The sequence below is a fragment of the Anser anser genome, assembly GCF_964211835.1.
Source record: "Anser anser genome assembly, chromosome: 1".
Lineage (NCBI taxonomy): Eukaryota > Metazoa > Chordata > Aves > Anseriformes > Anatidae > Anser > Anser anser.
In genome coordinates, this window is record NC_139720.1 from 46,001,371 (window position 1) to 46,023,826 (window position 22,456).

Below are 22,456 nucleotides of genomic sequence, written 5' to 3' on the forward strand. Positions count from 1 at the left end.
TGCAAACAACTTCTAGACAACTGGCATGCTTGAGGTGAAATACATCTAAGTGGTTTCAGATGAAACCTAAATCACCATAAAACAACATTAAGAATAAAATACATCTAGTAAGTCTTGCAGCTTCTCCTCAGCTGCCAAAGAGAATTTTAAACACTGCTTGAAAACAACAAAAAAAAATGCAGCCTTTGAGACTCATAGATATTTTAAATAATCGTTATACAAGGGGCTATACATTGTCGTTAAAAAGGATTCTACCAATAAAAATGTTTGATTACTAGCATGGAAGTAATGGAATAAGATGGTGTCACAGTCAGATAACAGCGTTGATCAGAATTGTATCATGTGGTGAGGTTAGTGTATACTACACTAATATGTTACAATTATACTAAAATATAAATTTAATTGACACTGACCCTGATAACGAATTTATAAATAAATAACAAAAATTCCTTATTTATAGATATGTATATAGTACTAGTCAAGTCTACATGTATTAGAGTTTGCAATTACAATTTTTCAAAGGTAGATTTACTATCACTTTAATATCCACAATTCACATTATCCACAAAAATTAGTCACTCTAAATAAGAGCAAACAGTATATTCATGGTCCAAGGACAGTATCACTGAGCTTGTGAAACTACAGATGATGGAATGACTGTATCCTAAAATACGCATTGAAACTACTTTAGTTCTGTATTGGTTCTCCTATACATAAGCACAATAAATGAGAATTTCAGGGTCCCATTTCTGTGAAGATAACCTGATCTGATGTTATTCCAAAGTATATCTGGAGTTGTTTCACTGATGCTCACTTGAGTCAACCCTCAGGTTTTTAAACAAAGCCTTCTTTATTCAATCATTGATGATTCTTCTGGTTCAATTTTTGATTATGCACTGACTGATTTATACACTGCGCTGAGAAAAACCATTAATGGCAAGTTTCAATAATATTTTAATTTAAAAAAAAACAAAGGAAAATTAAACTTTTCAAAAATAAGTTAGGCAAGGATTGTATTTCTGGACTAAAGAGCCAGCAGTGTGCAGAAGTGTGTGAATAATTTTACTGAGCTTGTGAGTCTCCCTGTGTAGGATGTCTAGATATTCACAAAGAAATGTAGTGGTATTACTACAAATGACCAATGTTAGCCACTCCTTAATTGAAAGAGTTCTCCACCATGCTTTGAAGCAATTGGCCTTTAACCTTGACACGTGTCCAAAGAGTTAAGCACTGAATTACTTTGGTATAGCCCCCATTTGTATGTTTTAACCTTACATAAAAACCTGATTTCAGCAAACTGGGTTATTATTATAGTATTATTATATATTTATAATGTTTATTAAGTTACTGTACTATTCTTTAAAGACAATTATTTGTATTTTGAGAAGTTTACTCCTCTCTAACATATGAAAATCAAACTAGAGCACTGAAGAGGAGATAAACATTTTGAAACACGTGCATGTTTATTGTAACTGGAAGTCAGTAAAAAGTATTACCAAATATACAACCTCTTCATCAAAAGCCTTGTTTCCAAGGTGACCAGCAAATCCTCTGATTTTTTTTGTTTGGTTTTGTTTTTTCAAGACTTTGGTTTCAATGACAGCCATCTCTACAGTGAGGATGCAAAATAAGCTCAAAGAAACACGCTTTTTTCCCCCTCCAGTATCTAAACCAAGTGGTGGACTTGGATACCTACACAGCACTGGCATAATACATGGTGCTTTTTATCCAAAGTGATGTGATCTGATTATGAATACTTACACATGCAACATAGTTACTATTAGTTACTCTAATATGGTTATGGAAAATGTTCAATGAATTTTCTTTAAGTCACCTGAACTACAGTGACAAGCAGGTGAACTCAAGTTCATAGAGCTACAGCTTTAAATAGTGTAGAAATATAACCTACGATTTGGCATGTTGGGTCAGACTAGAAGCATTTCTAATCCACTTGCTGGAGCATTCTGTCTATGGTAATAGCCAGAGGTCATCATTTCCTGCTGTGTTTAGAAGTGATCTTCCCACACCCTATTAATGGAATCTTCCTAGCCGTGAGACAACCTCCATTCTAACTAGCTATAGCTTAAAACCAAGTTGAGCTCATGATTTCCTGTATTTGCCAATATAACTGCTTTTTATTTTTGCTATTTCTCTGTGACTTATATAGTCATCTCAACACTTGCTACTCATGATATTTAATACAAAGAATGATTTAAAAAGTGCTCTGTGAGCAACTGAGGAAACTGGAATGGTTTAGTCCATATTTTATGTAAATAAAATATTTACATAAAAGCCTTTTAGAAGGCTCAGGGGAGACCTTATTGCCCTTTATAATTACATTAAAGGAGGTTGTAGTGAAGTGAGGGTCGGGCACTTCTTCCAGGTACCAAGCGATAAGACAATGGGAAATGGCCTCAAGTTGCATCAGGGGAGGTTTAGGTTGGATATTAGGATACATTTTCTTACTGAAAGGCTCATGTAGCATTGGAACAGGCTGCCCAGGGAAGTGGTTGAGTTGCCGCCTCTGGAGGTCTTCAAAAAACGTGTAGATGTAGAGCTTAGGGACATGATTTAGTGGTGGACTTGCCAGCACTAGGTTGAAGGTTGGACCAGATATCTTAGAGTTTTTTCCCAACATGATTCTATGATTCTATAATCTTGCGCAGGAGGCAACAGTGGACCAGGCAGATGCTTTTCTTTCTCTGCTGGATCAGTTGTAACAATACACACAATTCCCAGATTATTTCATTTTAAGAAGGTTTTTTTATTTTTTACAACTAAAATTGCCACTAACCCCCTAATAATTATGAGCTTATGTAGCATTCAGAGTTTATGTAGTGTAGACACAACCTATTCATCACAGCAAATTGCATCCTCTATTCAGCTACCCAGCTCACTCAACATCTAATTCAGATCCAGATCCTATTTTTAACAATGACTCATTTAATTTCGTCCTCACTGTCTTGCTGTCTCAGTTCAAGATTATTATATAATTCAACCCAACAAAACATACAGCTAGAAATTTTTATGTTACAGTTTCATTGCTTGCTCATAATTTATAGCAAAGATGCTTTTTACTTCATCAGAACAAAGGATGTTTACTAATGCAGGTTATAAACTATTAGCTCTACTAATAACAGAAGAGACAATATTTTGTTTACTATCCTAAAGATCATCTAGAGGGGTCTGATTTCAGCCTCTGTCAAAAACTGCCTTTGTGACCTTGCAGAATATTTCGATAACTGCTCTACCTTTCTGTCTCTTCCTCACTTACCTACCATGTAAATAATGGCACAGTTTAATACCTCTGCCGAAAAAAAAATAAAATTAACAACAGAAAAAACCACCCTGAAGCTTATTTTCAGCAAGCGTTTTGTGCAGCTTGTTTTTATCTTTATGTATGGAGCTGCAGTGATATTCTCCCTTCCCCCACAAGCTTCTTCTCAAATATCTTATTTTTCCTCTGCAGTATTTTCATCTTAAAGAAAGAAGTTTTCCAAGCATGTGAATTGTGTAATTTTTGGCAACAGAGAAAGAAGCATCAAGGTGAAGCATTTTAGAAGAAAGAAGTGTGCAACTTCTTGTGCCTCAGGTGTGTTTCTAGTTTTTATTCTCGACATACAAAAGGTGACTGGGCTTTGAGAACTTGTCATTTGCAAAGCAGCAATTACTTCCGTATCCACAGAGTAGTATCCTATATGTACATTTTCTTTCTATGCAGACAACAAGAAGCAAGTACCCCTTTCAGGGGATTTCTGCAGCTTTATTTCTAGGTTAAAAGGGGATCAAGAGGGCAAAAGGAATCATAGGCAATGCAGAGAGAGCAGTTGTGTAACAGCAAAATAGAGGTTGCTCTATAAACACAGTAATTCAAATTCATGAACTTACACAGGAGGCAGCAGAGGATGCTTCTAACACATGCTTGAGCAAGTTAGGTTAAATTTGAGTAAAAGTTTTGCTCATCCTGGATTATATTACCTTACACCACAGCCCAAGTTGGTCTTCCCATTGATTCCAAAGGAGTTTAAACAGAGCCTTGAATTTCAAACTGAAAATCAAAGTAAAGAAGTTCTTGCACTCTGGTAAGAAGGATTCAACCACAAGTGTATCAGTAGACTTCAGAAGTCTGTCTGAGGTTTTTCCCTCAAAATAAGCACTTTTCAGCCTTCTCAACCAAAAGACATTGCTTCAGCATAAATGGCATGGAAGTATTAGAACTGATCAGACAAGTACAAAGCAGTAGATAGCCTACTGGACACTAGATCAGCAAGTGGCAAATAAGCCCCCTGCTTCCCTCCTCCAGCTAGAGGCTGGCAGCTGCCACAGAGCATGGTGACCCGCTCTGCCCTCAACCCTCACCAGCTAGGTCAGCAGCCTGCCATCTCCTCTGGCCCATGGACGTCCATCCTGACTACACAGGAGCCACAGGCAACACCATGGCTTGCTGGTCTTATTGTTCTCAGTCTTAACCTTTCAATTTCCTGAAGCCACAAGCAAAGCAAAACTTGTTGACTGTAAGCCAGGAGATGGGAAACCACTTCTCTTGCAGCAGCCAGCATAAGAGAAAAGGTGTTACATGGAGCTTCCTCCAGGCTGTCCCCTCCTGAGAGCTGAGCAGAGGCATGCTGAGGGCGATCAAAGACAAAAAGCAAAATAAATAAATAAATAAAAGGGGATGTGTGTACAAATTCGCAGGGCATATACACAGAGGACAAAGCTGAGAGGAAGGACAAGGGGAAGAGGAAGAGATTCTGAGAGGTATGCAATAAATATTGGGCAAAAGACTGAAAAGGGAGAAATACAAAATGAAAGAAAAAATAAGCAAAGAGAAGGAAACGAAGTAGGTGAAAGTAGACAGAATTGCATATTTCAAATTTGCATATTCATCTTTTTTCAGAAAATTGATAATCCCTCTTTTAATTGGGGGACTGAGGGGAAAGAAAACAAGTTATCTCAAGCTAAGCTTTAAAGACAGAGGAACAAAATAAATGAGGGCTTGATTGGAGCTCAATCTGCATAGTTCTTTCCATTTTAATTATACGGCTCCTGCTCTCTGTCTCAGTCTTGAACTGTAGTGCTACATTTGAGTGCTTCCTACTTGACATCTGCAACTCTGACACATCCTTTCCCTTTCAAGAGACCGAGACTTCATTACCCATATTGAATAGAAAAAAAATCATTAAGAATTTGTGTTTTCTTTCTAGTTTTCTCACATTAGCCATTATTTTTTCTTCTGGTTCACTCTCTTCAACATGAATATCAAACAGAGACATTAGACTTTTTTTTTTATATTAGATTTCCAGAAGAAGGACAGATCAGCTACTTACAGATACAACACTTCAAGGTTTAACCGTGCAGTACTCACTAATAAGCAACAAAAAAAAGAACGTTCTTCTTCTGCACACTAATTTTTCTTGAGATATAGTTGGGAAATGCACCATTTGGGTTCTGTAAAGTTAATAACGTTTTACATAAATAATAATTTTATGCTTGTCTTTTACTACACACTATTAATTTGATTATAAAATATGCAAGATAGGTACACTGTTCACAAAGAAAGGCATGTCATTGACAGAAAAGAGAAACAGATTGCTGCTTTGCAGAGTATCAGTAAATCTCTATCAGATTTAAAGTGCTAATTAAACACTTCCATCTTGCACTAAGACTCCATAGTGCTACAGGACTGCAACTGAAAAAGTGGTTCAGAGACATCCTTATGTAAATACATTCTTCTGGTACCATTCATAACTCCATCCTAGCACTTTTTTACTTTGACCAGCTACCATACAAAAACAAAATATGGCCCAGAGAAAAGGTATTTCCATGAAATCTGAAATTCAATGTAATTTTTTTTTCTTTGCATCACCTGTGGTCAATAGACATTGTTAGATGTCAGCAACAAAGAATATGTCAAGCAAAAGGAATGAAAACTTGTAAATCCAAGCCAGTGTTAGCCAGGTAGAAATTTTAGAAGAAGACTCTATATTCCAGACCCTACTGAGTTTAAGTTCACATGAAGCACCAGCAACGAGCAAATGGTGATAGCATCAGTTTAAGCTTGTGCAATAATGGGCCAACCTCAGATCAGCAAGAAAGTCAAATACCCACATTCCAGATAAAAAGAAAGGCCTTGTAGTTAATTTCAGAGGAAAAATTAGCAGAAAAGGCTAGAGTAAATGCACTTCCAGCTCTAAAGATGCACTAAAAAAACAACACTGAAGCACTGATACAGCACAAGAGGCATGCATTAGCACTGTCTGTGCTAAATGTCTTCAACCAATAGAGCATGATCCATGTTGGTTAGCATTTCTAAAAATATGCCTTATAAAAGGAATTATCAACTCATTGTTCTTAAGCAAATTTGAATTTCCCATTGCTATGTGGGAAGAACCATTAGAGAAGCAGATAAATTGATTTCAGTGGCATAACTCTCAAGTCCAAAATTAAGCATATTCTTAAATGCTCTGCTGGATCAGAACCAGGGAGCTCAGCAGCTTCTAGACTTGAACCTATGATAAGGTCAGAAGACAATGAAGGTTCAAAATTGTTCTTCTCTGTAAATGTGAGTTTTTTAGAATCATCTGTGAACTTATTGTAAGCCATGAATTTTGGGAAACAATATTGCACATCTTTGAATTCTAAAAGAAATTCTATTGGTAGACAGGATCTTGAAACTGGTTAAATACACACATTTGTATAATATACAATATAATATGATGTATAATATACAATATAATATGATATATTGAATGATATTTGAAAATATAGACTTAACGGTACTCTGTGTCCTGAGAGTCAGCAAGGATGCTGATGTTAGCAAAATACTTAGTGTTCTTTTTTCGGATCCTAATTTGTCATGCTTATTGAATGCAGTATGCTTTTTAGCCATTACACTTTTAAACACTTCTGGTCTCATTTTACGCAGGGGAAAAAAAAAAGCATGGTGCATTTAGCAACAAAAGACAATACAGCATTGCAGGAAAGGTATTCCATTAACAAATTGCACTCCCCCTAATTTTGATAAAAGTAGTTAGCAGTTACCATTCGTAACACAGGGAGACTGCTGGCAGCTGGATGAAAAAAATTGAGAAAGATAAACCTGACCCCAATCAACACATGAAAGAACAGGTAGCATCTGGATCTTCAGGTGAGGATTCTAACCAGAATCCCCATGTGTCTATTCAGAAACATGTATTTTCTTTCTACTTCTCAGTTTTGTAAGTTCATCAATCTCTTTGCAGCTGAAAGACGAGCAAAAAGAAGGCACAACTTCAAAAGAAATAACCATCACCTTTCCAATTCCTTTCTTTCTGTCTACCTTTCCAATTCCTTTCTTTCTGTCTTCCTCTTTTCCTGTGATATACAGAGTTTGTATTCAGACTCCATAACAAGAATCAGCACATAACTACGAGCTTCAGATCAAACTGAGCCACTGACTTGACAGGGTAACAAGCACTGAGTTCGGCATTGAGCAGTTACGCCAAGGCCAACACATTGCTCCGTTGCTCTCATAATGCTTCCAACTGTGATAAGGAGTGTCAGCACCATCTCGTGGCTTTCACCTTTGTACACAGTCCCAGGAAGCCAGACAGTTTATGAGCCCTTCAAATTAAGATTTGCAACTGGAACCCATTAACTTCTAAGTACTAACACCAGCAGTTGTGTCCCAGGGGTCACTTAACAGGTTCATCAAACTCAGAAAGCTGCTGATCAGGATAAATGAACATATCAGATGCCTGTTTTTTGTAATAGTTATTTCCCAAACTTAAAAATCAGTAAATAATTAAATAAGCAGAAAATGAAACCTACTGGAGAGATTTTTCTTTTTTCTTTTTTAATTGCTTTTGCTTTGCTAATCTAAATACAGTAAGCTTCCTTACTCTCTTCCTATTAGGTGTGCTCTCCTCTCCCATATTGTACTAGTAATTCTTTTCTGCTTAAGCTCCAGTAGATCTCTATCCTTTTTGAAAATAGCAGTCAATTTGGATAAACAACTTTAATCTCTCCCTCTGCAGCAAATATTTCACCTGAGACATCCCAGGCTTCCATTTGTTTTTTCACAGCTGCAGCACACTCCTGATTAGTAGCTGGATTTATCTTCCTCAGCCATTTCCAGCTGAGGACTCCCAGCTTACAGGATAAATAAAATAAATAAATAAATAAATCATTTTATGTACAATCTGGAAATCTGCACTGTTGTATTTTATCACATTTCTCTTTTTCTGTTCCCCAAAGCCATCCGTTTCTTCCCACACAATATTCAGATTTTCCTCTGCAGTGATGATGTCTCCAGCTTAGACTCACCAGCACAGCTCATCAGTGCATTCCTCCTTTACAGGCAGACATCATACATAAAAATATTAACCTTTTCCAGGACCAGTACCGGGGAAACTCTACTGTTAATCTTCTTTCCATTTAGTACTCCCTTTCCCAAGACTGTTGTCATCTCCCCAATCACATTATAATTATTCTAAGCCTTGATTTTCTCCAGGTGAAAAACAAACAAACAAAGACTTCCTAGGTAGTCCAATATTACCTGAATTAGCAGAATTATGAAATTCAGCTAACATTAGATCAATTGCACTCACTTCCTTTGTGTCTCTCTTATTAAATAAATTGGAGTCCTACACCATACTAAGAAGGAGTCACTGTCACAAATTATTTCTTTATATAGCTTCCTAATGTTATTGGGTGATTTAAAACAGGCCTTAAAAGCTGCATGAGACAAGATAGCTCTGTCAAAAAAAAATAAATATGGAAGCTGCAGAATCAAATAATCCAGTTAAGCATGCACTTAATGCACAGTATCAAGAAACACCTAAGTTAATTTGAGCTTTGTTCATGTCACATACAGTGTTCACAGCAGATGGCAATATTACTGTGAAACTACATCCTACAGCATAGATACAAACGGAAAATATTTGATGCTATAATCTCACAGGTAAAATAAAACAGGGATGTGGCAAGAATGCAGGTGAAACCGTGGACTTGAGCTCCAACCAGCCTTCCAACTGTTTTGAGCAAGGAAGCTGGAACACTCAAGTTTTCTCATGTTATGCTTGCAAAAAGTTGCATACCACAAGCATAATAATTCTATTATTTTTTTTTCATCAGCTACAAGACAAATATGGGTGCATCCCTGAAGAGGACCCTGTGACTTGCACCCTTTGCATTTTCTCTGTCTTTGTTGGGAATACAAGTTCTCTTGAAAGTGCTCCATTCTGTACATTCACACAGTAGGGACTCAGGCACAGACCAGGAAAGGCACAGAGGTGCCTATTTCACATTTCAGTTGTCTCACTGGGATTTAGGAACCTATAAACATTTTAAGGAGTACTCCAGCCAAAGAAAGATGAAGTAAGTTCCCCTAACAGTGGAAAAGGGCAAATAAAGTACAGGTAAAATAAAGGTAATTACTGTGCAGTCAGCCTAACATCAATATTTGAAAAGAAATGATGACAAGTTAGAAAGCAAGTAATAAATCAAGTAGTCTGTAAGCACCTTGAAGAAAACAAGATGATAACAAAGATTTGTCAGGAACAATTCATGGTAAATCAATATAATTGTTTTCAAAACAGCTGACCTAGTATATGAGGGGGACAAGTCATTATAATAAAACAGAGAAATACAGTCCAGATGAAGGTGCACTAATTTCAGCTCAGAAATGGTTGAAAGAAAAAATTTAGATTATAAGTAGTAACATTGAGAAATAATTTCAAGATGACAGAGGCTTGTTATATTGAATATTTTTGTGAATTATGGTATTCCATGTTTCTTTAAAAGTTGCAGATGGCCAAAACTTGATATGTATTGTAAGCCACGTGTAGGACTGGTTCAGAATTTCAAATGAACCGCATGAAGGTGAAGGAATGGCCTAAAGATCAAAGACAATTAAAAAAAGAAAAAAAAGAAATGCATTAAAAGAGTCTTAGAGGAGAATAGATGCTTGCGATATCAGTGATGAAGAGAAATTAGCAGGTTGTACTGCTAAACAAATGCAAATAGGGTCAGTAATAGTGCTCTTCAAAAAGACATTTTAGCTAGGGAAATATTAATTTGTGTCTTTGTAACAGACTGAAGAGGTAACTATTCTACACTAATTAATTAGTGCTAGTTGTACTTTCATTGCAAAAATCATACCTTGTCCTAGGCACAACACTTAAAATGAAGACAAACTGGAGCAAGCTCAGGAAAGGGCAAAAATGATGACAAAATGTTTAAATAAAACAGCCTATGGGAAGAGGATCAGGTTTGTTAATTTTGGGAAAGAGACAACTACACATGGCTATGAAAACAATGTCCCATCGTTGAAAAATTGTGCAGCAAGTAGCAGGTGAGGCATTTCCCAAGTCTACTGAAGGAGGAGAGGAAAGGCAATACTGATCTGGATTAACTCTGAAGTCAAGAAGATTGAGGATAAATATTAGTAAATGCCTATAGTGTAAAGGATACTAAACATATATCTGCAACAAGGAATAACAAAATATTTAAATTTATACGCATGCATGCATTTCCAGTTTTAGTGTAGTCAGCTTCCTGTCCTGCCCCACACAACAATAGCAGAGTGGATTACATTTAGCTGGTTTTGTTTGTTGTTGTTGACTTTTTTTTTATATATATATGTATTTTTTTTTTATCTGCTACCAGAAATTCACATAATTAATGTAATGTTCAGCTCCCAACTCTTTTTGGCTCAGTGCAAATCTATCGCTCAGAATCCAGCTGGTGGTTTCTAGCAGTTTTCTGGGTATTCTGAAATATATTGTTTAATGTATTTAGCATTGAATAACGAACATAATAACAGACAAAGTTAATCAACAGAAACTCTTTGGGAACCAGTTCAAAAACTGATATGTTGTTATCAAATAGTTACCAAAACTAAATCGTTCTCTTTTCTTCCTGACAAGATTTCTGAGCTGGGAAATGAGTACAGAATAATTCCTCGTGTTTTGTCCCATTCAAAACAGAAGTATGTTTTTTATTAATCAGTGCAATCCTCTCAAAAATGTTATTTCAAAATATAAGTAATATTAAAAGCTCAAGATTTCCTTCCCAAAGTACAGAAAATTGTTTCTGATGTCAATTATACTCCAATATGTAAGGACAAAATCTGTCATTACTCTGAAGATAACCTAGCATTACAGAATACTGTGAAGCAACAAATGTACCAAATTGAAAGTAATGTTTCAAAGTAGTATACAAAGCACCCACTGAAATCTGCTCCCCAAATGCTATTAGCTGCAGTTCTACATCTTTCATAGTGAGTGTCTTAAAACACAAAGTTTTATTGTGACACTGAAATTCATCTCAAACTTCCCAAGCACAGCTTATTACAAGGCTCTGAACATGCAGAGGAAGCAGCCAGAATTTTCCCAGTATCAGTAGATAAAAAATAATTCTTTTGAAACTACAATGCATCTATCCATTGTATACTGCTGGCTTAACACGGTTTGCTTTTTTGATTATGTTAAGGTTAGAGAATTTGATATAAATTCACAAGAGAGTAGCTTCACAGCAAGCCCGTGGCACGGTATTCTTTTTCATACCAAGTTCCTGTAAATGAGCTGATCAAGTAGTCTTGGACATGAATGAGCCTGGATATAGCCTTAGGATATACTCTACCTCATTAATCAATCTACCTCTGTCTTTTCAAAACATCACCCATTTCAGCTGATGCAGTACTCTTGCCTGAACTTGCAGAGAATTGCTGTACGCTGTTGAAAAGCTGTTATCTTTGCTGCAAATAAGCTTCTTAATCATGGGAAGACAGTCCCTGAAAGCTTGTAATGTTTAAAAAAAAATTAAGAACTTTTTGTGTTAGAAGTGTTATAATTAGGTAAGGATTATCACTGGTGTTGCAGCCACAACATCCAGTCACACCATACCCTTCTTGGGCCCCCAGGCAGTAGGGCAGAGCACGACTGACCAGTAGATAGGAGCAGTTCACCACGCTCACACGAAGTACCCTCACGTCTGCAGCAGGAGACGCATCTAGATTTAAAATAATCACATGGATTATCAGCTGTTGCAGTGCATTTAGAAATCAGGAAATTAACTCAGGATGAAGGCTGTATCTCCCTGGGCCACGAATCATACTTTGCACCAGCACCTCCCACCTTGTTGGGAATGGACACTGCCTCAACCCATCTGTGCTGCCCTGCCAGCCAGGCTGCTATGCTGCTCTTCAGTGTAATACTTTTCTAAACATCTCACCATGATCTCTTCAAAGACACTAACATCTTAAATAAAGAACATATTTAGGGTATATTTATTTGACTTGCTAATATAATATCATGCTGACACCCATGGCTATATGTAGCCATGCTTCAGACCCAGGAAATTGTTTCTGCAGGGCTAGCAGTTTCTTATCGGGCTTTATTACAGTTTTATTATGCTACTATGCTTATTAGTATTTTTCCGTCCTTCCACAACATCACCTCTAGGTGGCAGGTGCTTGTGAACCTTAAAGTAGCGAGAAGGTGTTTCATACCATGTGAGCAATTAAAATGGGAGTCATCGCTCCTTGCATGGGAAAGATACGAAGTATTTCATGGTACGTTCATTATTTCTATCACTAAAACAGGGGGTAAAATATATATATATATAAATTAAGCTTCTAGAATACAGTCATGAAGTTCATACAAAGGATACTGAATTGTGCACAGGATGTGCAGATTTACACTGCTCTTAACTGGAACCAGGAATACAGATAAATGAAAGTCACATTTACCTTTGCATGGACTGATTAGCAATTTGCAATAGCACTCCTGTTTTATAAGTGTCACCATCAGAGTAGACATTAGGAATGGTGCTTATCCTGGGACTTGTGGCTGCTACGAGCACCCAGCCAGCCTGGGAGGATAAGCCATTAGATTAGAATGCTCTGGGAGGTAAGAAATCCGTTTTGCTCAGATTTCAGCATCAACACAGAATTTCAAGCCCATTATTTTTTGGCAACATGATTACATCAGTTACAGTAAATTATATTTATGTACTACAATACTTACAATGAAAAAAGAGTAATACAATCAACAGTATGATATATACTCGATTATACTTTTACTGCAGATCACATTCAGTCCTTTGTCAGCAAGCATTACATGCATTTAAGAACTGTGACAGCACTAGGTATTCAGACCAGCCCTTTTCCAGCATTACGCCTTTCAATACCGGATCCACTAGGAACCCACTCCCCATATATAACTTTCAGCTGCCTGGCACCTAGGCAGAACCTTGCTAATCTCTCCCACTTAGCAACACAACGGAGGCAACATTAATCAAAATCTTTATATGAGGGTCCATTCAGGAAGCATGTAGATCAGGGCTTCATCTGCCATCCAGAAGAATTCACTGAGTTCGTGACCTGCTTCCTTACTGTCATCATAATAAAAGACCCTCCATATACAAATGAGAGCAGACTACAGGGCAAGTTATTTGTCCAAACACCACAGCCCCATCTCTGTCAGGGGTGCTTCAAGTCTGAGAAACGACATGACAGGCACGCTGCTTTCTGTAGCTTCTGATACATGTAAGCCCTGTGACAGCTGGAAGCACAAGTGCATTCCCATGGATGTGACTGGATGCTCCTTTTACATCCTATCTTGTCATTAGTCAGGTGCTCATAGCATTTTGGATGCATGATGGATATATGGGGGTATCCTCCATCACACACAGTTTTATGATAGGCACGGAAGAGATGATACTGCCCTAAATGGTTCCATATGCTACTACGGCTCCATCCTCATCAGAAAGGTGGTCTACCAGCTTTAAAGCAAATGTATTATTGTGGTTGAAAACATGTCGCTATTTCTGATACTTTTTAAACCATGAAATAATTTGTTTGAACAAGCATTACTTGGGAAAAGCTAATTCCGTGATGGAATTTCCATGGTCTAATCCTTCCCTAGGAGCAGTCAAAGCTGTCTGGCAGCTGAAACAGCTATTTAACTTGAGCACTAAAACTGCTGATTAAACTAGGCTCCGAAGTGTAAGAAAGAAATAATTGCTTACCTGTACAGTCTTGACTTAAAGTTTCTTGACTACTACTGCTGTATGAAGGCACTGGAGTGATAGAAAGTGAAGCCGGGCAGGATAATGGATATGATAAGTCATTTTGCGTAGGCAAATGTTGAAATACAGGACTACAGACATCTTCAGAAAAGGTGAGAGGGTGGTGAGGGTTTCCATATGTATACAGATTTTTCCAACGAAGCAGTCCTATTGCAAGGGTGCCAACAGCATCAGAACCTAACAACAAACATCTGAAGTTAAAACCTGTGCCCTTGTTATGTAATAACTCATGATTTTTGAGAAAAAAAAGCCATAATAAGGTAATATGAATTCCTATTTTGAGTTTATTTGAGGCAATCAATAGGCAAATATGTACATACATCAAAGACTCTCAGGTATGGCCACTCCAGAGAAAGTACAGAGTGGCGCTGCAGAAAGTTCAGTGAAATACAGTAGAATATTACTAGATAACAGAGAGGGTTGCAGTAGATGACATTTAACCCCCATCCTTCCTACTTTCACCCCTTTCTTTAGACAAAATTTTGGTTCATGCTTTTTTGGAAACAGAATTGGTGGATTTTCTAAGGAACTAACCTCCATTATATTATTAGATTTGTGTTGCAACCTTCAACACATTTCAGCATAGCAATAATACTGACCATGGAGCTGGCAGCAGATGGCTTTGTCTGAGTGTACCTAAAACACAGCTTTTTGCTCAGCTTTCTTTGTGGTCATTTGGATTTCTCTGTATGCAGGTACACACTAACTGAAGAATACTGTTATACCGTAGTGTCTTACAGCTTTATTATGAATGCTCAGGAAGATGAAAGCATTAACATGTACATATGATATAGAATTTATGGCTAGTTTTTGACTGTACATATAATAAGAAAAAATCCAGAAGCACTTCTAACATTTCACTCTATGTTCGGATTTTTAAAATAAGCTTGCAGCCCCTCCTTTCTCCAATATCATTTCCAGTACACATTGATTTTCACTTTTACCAATAGAGAGTCATTTTATAAACTCATCTGGAAGCACACAGAATTGATTTTTGTGGGGAGGGAGGAGGACACCACAAACCACAAATTCTACAGATGGAAGCGACCATTCGTTTTCTTATTTATCCATTAATCTATTCAGGAACATACTGCCTATACTAAAACCTCCAGTTACTCTTTGAGGTTTGTATGCAAGGGAGCATATGCTGCAGCTATAAGCGTGTAACATACAGACTCTGAGACTGACAAACTAAGCTACACTATGGAGAAGGTGTAAATAAAACTACTCAGAACTCTTGAGTGAAGACAGACCATCCAAGGTCTTAGCTGATGTGGCTATTGAGATTAAACAAGTAAACAACAGCTATCGCCATAGCCACTTCTTGTAGCCACATTAGAATAATTGTCAAAAAAAATGCATATATATTGATAGCACATAAGTGTACCTAGATATAAATGTCTAGATACAGATATATTTCCACACACATGAAAGCACAAGAGTGAGAGAGAATTAATAAATCTAGGACACTCAGTTAATGTTATAAGTCTAAATTACTAAATCTCAAAGCCTTAGAAGTGGTTTCTTTTGTGCTTGATGAACTATAAAGCTTTTAGGAAAGAAAGAAAGAAAAGCTCTGAGGGTGTACCACTTTAAAAAAAAAGAAGCAGCAGAAATCATTTTAAAAAGTTGTCAGAGTTCAAAAATTTATCTTTCAAGGTATGCACAACTTCATGAATCATTGCCAAAGGCAAGGAACTGTCTAACCTTGCTGCTGCATGGACAGATGTGCTTGACTGCGCGATACACACACAGGCTCTTTCTGCCTGCTTTGCTTTACCAGCTGACAGCAAAGCAGCAGCTGAAACAGAATAAGATATTCCCCCCCCCCCCAAAAAAAAAAAAATCTTCTGCAGTGACTACACTTTTTTTTTTTTTAAATTGTGCCAAGAATTTCACAATTTAAAGCAGGCAGGGAAAGCAATATCTAGCTCTCAATGCAGCTGCTCAATCCCAAGGCAGGGAAAGGGTTGCTGAGGCGTGCCGAAGGAGATTGCTTCGCGGCGTGATAGAGTTTACGGCTGGAAGCACAGCAGCACTTACGGATCTGCAGACAATGTTCCTGCTGCAAGCTTAACGCTCCTCCCAGATGTGTAGGTACAGCTACACTTTGCGGAAAAACAAGTACATGCACTCTTTATTAGCAATATGTAAATTAAATTAAATTGCATGTTCTGGAACTGTTTCTCCCAGTGAAGACGACAGAAAGGGGCTTGATAGTTCCCTAGAGCTTTGCAGATGCAATCAAAGCCCCGAGGAATAAATCTTGAAGCTTGAAAATGGATACAGACCTGGCTATCCCAGTCCCTCAGGTTTTCCTATCAGACAACCACTCTTTAGGCACTGCCCTGGCCACTACGAATGTTTCCCTTCCTCCCTGCAGCTTTATATGAGATGGTTGATTTGCATCTCCTAAAAGGTGTCTGCTGCTCCTGGATTGCTCCCAGGCTGGTTCTCTCACAGACACCACCATGCACAAAAATTCTCCCTGAAAACCTAAAAATGTGTGTATCCTCCTGCAATAGTAATCCTCAAAACCAATTCCTCCTTCCCCCATCGCCACAGGAATGCCATACACCAAACATAACTCGGTAAGCTCCTGCCTCTGCCCCACAACAGAACAAACCCAAACTACCCAAGTGAGACAAAGAATTTATTTACCCCAAATGGTCCATGAACCCATCCTACCTGGGCTGCAGGCTGCTGCAGCGTGACGGTGGCCTGTCCCTCTTGCCCCATGTACCCGCAGACCCCTGCTGCCAGCTGGCGTGCGGGAAGCCCCCATCCTGCAGCACCTCTTCTCCCCTCCACCGCCGCTCCTGCTGCCTCCTGAAGCCTGCAGGGAACACACTGGCCACATGCTGCAAGCTCAGTCTTGCCATTTAAAGCTTTTTTTTTTTTTTCTCTCTCTCTCTCACTTTGGCAGCTAGTCCCAGTCCTCACAGTCAGACACACCTTTCCCCTCCTGCACGGCTGCTGCTCCAGGTGGGGAGCTCCATAGGGAGCCAAACTCCACAAGAGGAGATAAAAAAGCGCCAACATGCTCGGGAGGCTTTGCAGAGACACACACGTGTTCGCTCAGTTAACACCTTCCCAGTGCACAGCCGCTGTGAGTGACAGTGTTAAGGACAGCCAGGTGCGGCTGCCTCACGTGGGGATGCGAGGCTGCTTTGGGATGAGGCAAACACACCCGCACAAAAGACGGTGCAGTAAGGTGTATGTATGTATGGAGAGCAAACCCCACGCAGTACCTTCTACAGGAAACACAAAGCCAAGAGACTTTGGGCACGGATTTCATCCCTACGTTACTGACTAGGCTGCCTCACCTGCCCCTGCTCAGGGCAGGAAGCCCAACAAATTTGTTGGGCCTGATGGTAAGTGCCCGCTGTGGTGAGCAGGGCCAGCTCCTCCCTTCCCTCCTCTGCAGAGGCCCTGGGAAGGAAGGAGACCAGGGACACCTGAGTTGCAGGCCCTGCTGTTCTCCTTCAGAGGCTTAAACTCAGCTGTTTGTCCCTGGCTTACAGCTGTCTGGAAACCCCTAAAACCCCTTCCTGGTAAGATACCATCCTACAGAACCCCTCTAGCAGAGCAACCCCCTGAGAGACCTCAACTCACCGGGGAGGGCCTGCTGCTGCTGGTCACAGCTAGAGCAGGTGGGGCAGGACACCCCTCATCTCCTGGTGTGACCCCCCCCACCTAGTTCTAGCAGCAGCTCTGGGGCTCTCCCAGGAGGACAATTAAAAGCCCTGTAATGCAGGGAAGGAGGACAGAACAGGAGCAGGACCATGCCTGAGATCAGAGTTCACCTTTCTGCCTGCTCAGCCTGCTTACGAGCCTGACCTGAAATATTACCTGGGGTACCTGCTCTGGAAGATGCTCTCTGTGTTTGGTTAATCCTTCTAAGCAGTTAAGAAGGGTTAGATGCCTCATCTCCAAATGTCTTAAGCATAATGAAAAGTCTCGGTCCCTTTTGTTCTCTATAGACAGTGATGATCTTGTTTCCAAGTGACCTACTTAAAAGGAATACGATAACTCGAAGATACTGGGAAATCCTGCTCTTCTCTGTTTTGACTGAATCAGAGGGTGATGCATATGCTAATAATGAACTTTAAAGTGCCATCTATGGTCTAAAAGGTCATATAGCAAAACCAGTGACCAGCCCACAGAAATTATAAATAAAAATAGAAAATAAAACTTAATGAAGCCATATGTCACAAGCATCATCCTTAAAAGAGAAGGAAATGTATCAACTTTAAGTGGGTAGTGATGGGGAAACAAAAACAGGATTTGGGAGTGGGGAAAGGTTTGAAACATCTGGTTCAAAACTGAATCTGGTGCAGTCCCCTTTGAGATTCATCCTCAGCAAGTGGAATATCCCCATCTCAATGGTATTCTAGTCTCCATCAAGTTGCACACTATTTTGAATCAAATTGCAGCAATAAGTCCAGCTATACTGGGTCTTTAAGAGACTTAACCCTCGTAGAGGAATCCAACAGATGAATGATTGCTAGGAAAATGTTCAAATGGAAATGTTTTTATTGGCCAAGGAGACAGAGCATTTGAGGAATGGGGTGTTCAGAGCCCAACAGCCAACATGCATGTATCTTGTACAGATCAAGCTGAGGAAAGTCTGTTTTATCCAAGTTGTTTTCCCACCCCAACTATTCCTTTTGAGGATTTCTGTCCCCAGCAGATTCTTCCCCCTATGTATTCAGACAAAATCTATTTTCCGAATAGATCAGCACCTTGCTCTTCAGCCCTATCCTTGTCTTTCTTCTTCACCCTAACCCTACATCATCCTTATCTAAATTCATCTAGCAATCTGGCATTCATGATCCAGAAAGCAGAAGCACACCATGGAAGAGCACATCATCTCGTCTGTACTGATGGGCCACTTGAAGTCACCATGGTCCAGCATACACATTAACAGGTTACAGAATGATTACATGCTACTCCTACTGCAATTAAACGGACAGATGTGCATAGCACATTCATAGCCATCACCTCTGTTCTTCATCAGAAATAAAAAAAAAAAAAATGTAGTCACCAAGTATTCCACAGAAAATATTAAGAAGTATAAACATGTATACAGAAACAAAGATTTAAGTTGTCCAAACTCTGCAGGAGTACAGTTGAATTGTCAATATACTAATCTAACATACTTGCTGTATTTTTTTCTGTATATTAAAGCACATGTACATAAATATATATTGTGAAGCAAAGTGGTTTTTTTTTAAGTAAAAGATTATATATTGAGACTTTATTTATTTTTACTAAATAATTTTATTTTTTTTCAATCTGCTAATGCAATACAGTTTTGCATGCAGAACAGGTGCTAACTAGCCTACACAGAAAGGAATTGGTTTTATCCAGAGTATTTTTGTGGATGAATTCATAATAATTTGTCCTGAATAAAACTTTGCCTTTCTTTCCCCTGGAAAGTTACATTTAGGGTATAGGCAACTTATAGGTAATACAGCAACAAAAAACACAGAACAACAGTACCACTCTATACAAAGTAAAATGACTCATTAGCCTATATCAGCATTTTTTAATCTTGCATATTTCTGGTATGTATACGTATATATAGATAAATTTAGCCAAATGGGATGACAATAATTACTTTCAAGAAACTCTGTGCCAGCTAAGCATATTTGACATTTGTACACAGCATAAAACTGAAAGTGCATATGTAGGACTTTTTTCAAAGTTTGGGTTAAGCAGAAAAGCAGCTTTTAGCCTTATTATATCTATACGTGTCCCAGTTCAAGCTTTTGAGTTTAATGTCTCCTTGTCCAGCTTTCAAATGCTGGCATTAGCTAGCAGAAGAATATCTAACACAACCAGATACAAAAAAGTGGCTTATCCATGTAATGTTAACAATGATTTGAAGTGACATATTTATTTTCCATTTTGGCAGTCTACCCTTTCCCCTTTGTGGAAAAGGGATTTAGCCTTTTACTGCCTCTCATTTCAGATATATACTCTTGGATATTCTCAAATATATATAGCTATAATATATTGCCAGATTTCCCATGGTTGTTATTAATTGCTTCACATCTAGAATGGATGAGAACTGGTATTTGTCAAATTTTTGCTAAAATCTAAAGCTAAAATGAGATCTTTAACAGAGGAAACAAATTGCTAAGTATCATTTTTATATGTATGTATACATACACAAACATATACAAACATTTAAGAAATAAAATGAGTACTATTATTGAACCTACTATTGCATTATTTTCCTATGGTTCATATTAAGACTACACATGCACATCCAAGGACAGAGTTTGTGTTTCAACCACAGAACAAGAGACATATAGCAGACCCTACAGCATAAAGCAGAAGGATATATCCTCTCTGCGTTACTTCAGTTAACTGAGTTAGATGGGTAGTGTCCCCAGGTTCTTTTAATAAATAGCAAGAGCAAAGACCATTTCAAGAGTCATTTGTAGCAAGATCATAACTGTGATCTGTAAATTATTCTCAAGAAGAACTTTTCTCTGACTCCATTAAGTACAGATACAGCATAAAGGAACTAACTACCTACTTAGCTGGTCAAATTAATCTCCTGAAGATGGGCAGTGCAAACAATTATTCCAAGCATCCATTTTGTGATTCAGTCTTCTTCCAACTTTTGCTGGGTTCAATAAGCACTGAGGTTGTTGTGGAGAGGCAATTCTACAAATGCATTTACCAGTTCTGCAGGAAAAAGCAGCACCAGACACTACCAATGCTACTGGACCTGCTCTACAGAGGGTTTGCACCAAAATCCAGGAGAGAGAGAAAATCATAAGCAGATGACAGAGATCACACTGCCCATGTATATGGGCAAGGCAAAATCTGATAATAACGACAAGGTGTCATTCCCCCCGGTCTCACTGCAGAGCACAGGGCAGAACACCTGGCAGAAACAGCTCAGCCCAAGGTTCAAAAACTGCAAAAAAAAATTCTTGCCTTCTTACCTAAGGATTTTGAGAGTGCATCCTACGGAAAGAGAAATTTGAAATAGCAATTTTGGAAACACATAAAAGAAAATTGGAGAAAAACTTCTCTCCTGGTTATTTTGCACAGAAGGATCTATGTCAGTAACATAAACCTAGAGCTTTAGCTGATCAACTCAGACCATGCTTATCTGTCAGATGACTTCAACTTGACTGGGAGCTATTGGTGGGTCTTTTCATTTTAATGCAATAGAGCAGACTGTTATGGATGTCCACTCCATCAATGGTGGGATTAGCAGGATGGATTTTCTTGATAATCTGTTAGCAATATAAGATGCAGTAGGAGAAATGCAAATCCCTGGCATAGGCAAACCATAGTGGAGTGACTGGGGAAAGTCTGAGGATACTGAACAGGAAAAAGACTTGATTTACAGCAATATTTTATGCCTACATTAGGGACTAGAACTTCATTAAAAATCTCCACTGCAGAAAAAGCCCTGGAGAACAATCATTACAAACATTATCCCTGAAAATGTCTAATGCACATCCTATCGGTGTTCTTCTCACTTCCTTCATATCTCACTGAGATAGCAAAAGCACTGCCAAAGAAAGAAAGCCATTTACCCCTCTCGTATGGTGGGGTTAAAATCCACTTCAGTCTCATGCCCCGCAGGCGGTATAAATTATTCTCTAATTTCCACTTCCTCCCAAGTATTTTTCTCCTTGCTGACCTATAGTCATAAGTCCAAATACAGGTATTTTGCTAAAGCCCACACAGGAACAGAGAGATCTTTAATTCTTTGTCTGGACATCACTCTAACCTGCAATTCAATGTCTGTTTCAATCATTTAGCAGTAAAAAGCATTCTATTAATTTTAGTATAATTCTCTCTTGTTCACGTTCATGGCATATATTTGCTAAATGCATTTGAGTAGGGTCAAAGCACTGGAAGAGAGGCTATTGCAGCAATTACAGAGTCTGGAACCTACGTGATTCAAGATGAGGAGTTACTAGTTGTCCTCTTTCCCAGTAGCAGTTTAAAAAGGTTAAAGTATTTTTTTTTATATTAATTTTTTTTAAAATATATATATGCTATTGATACTACACACAGGCATTTTAATGAAAAGACAAGCTTTTTAAGAAGGGACTGGCTTGCTGTGTTCTCTAGTCTATACAGGAAGAAACCTTTAAATGGTCTGACATCTAACTACCAAAACCAACAAGCCTAACAGCTTTTCTTCCCAACAGTAACTATGATATTCTGGCTGAATAGCAGTTTAATAAATCTTAAAACATTTACTTTTTCTATGGAAGAGGAGAAGAAATGATTATACTTCACAGCAATAAGAAATTTGCTCAGGTTTCTCTATTTAACTAAGATTTCATACCTAGAAAAAGGAGAACTGCATTCAGAAAACCACCCTCTTGTTGCAAGTGCTGAC

At 38.4% G+C, this 22,456-nt stretch overlaps 1 protein-coding gene across 2 annotated transcripts in view; it reads right to left on the reverse strand.

Moving 5' to 3' along the window:
- ANO4 (anoctamin 4) overlaps positions 1 to 17,541 on the reverse strand; it is a 220,395-nt gene extending 202,854 nt beyond the window's left edge. The window contains exons 1-2 of one of the 2 annotated variants that reach the window (XM_083821204.1): positions 16,759 to 17,541; positions 14,011 to 14,247 (exon numbers count right to left, since the gene is read on the reverse strand). In XM_083821204.1, the coding sequence (XP_083677330.1) occupies positions 14,011 to 14,247; positions 16,759 to 16,930 (409 nt within the window). In that variant the 5' untranslated portion in view covers positions 16,931 to 17,541. The remainder of the gene's footprint in view (positions 1 to 14,010; positions 14,248 to 16,758) is intronic. The other variant, XM_083821205.1, reaches the window with a different exon arrangement.
- Positions 17,542 to 22,456: the final 4,915 nt, after the last annotated feature.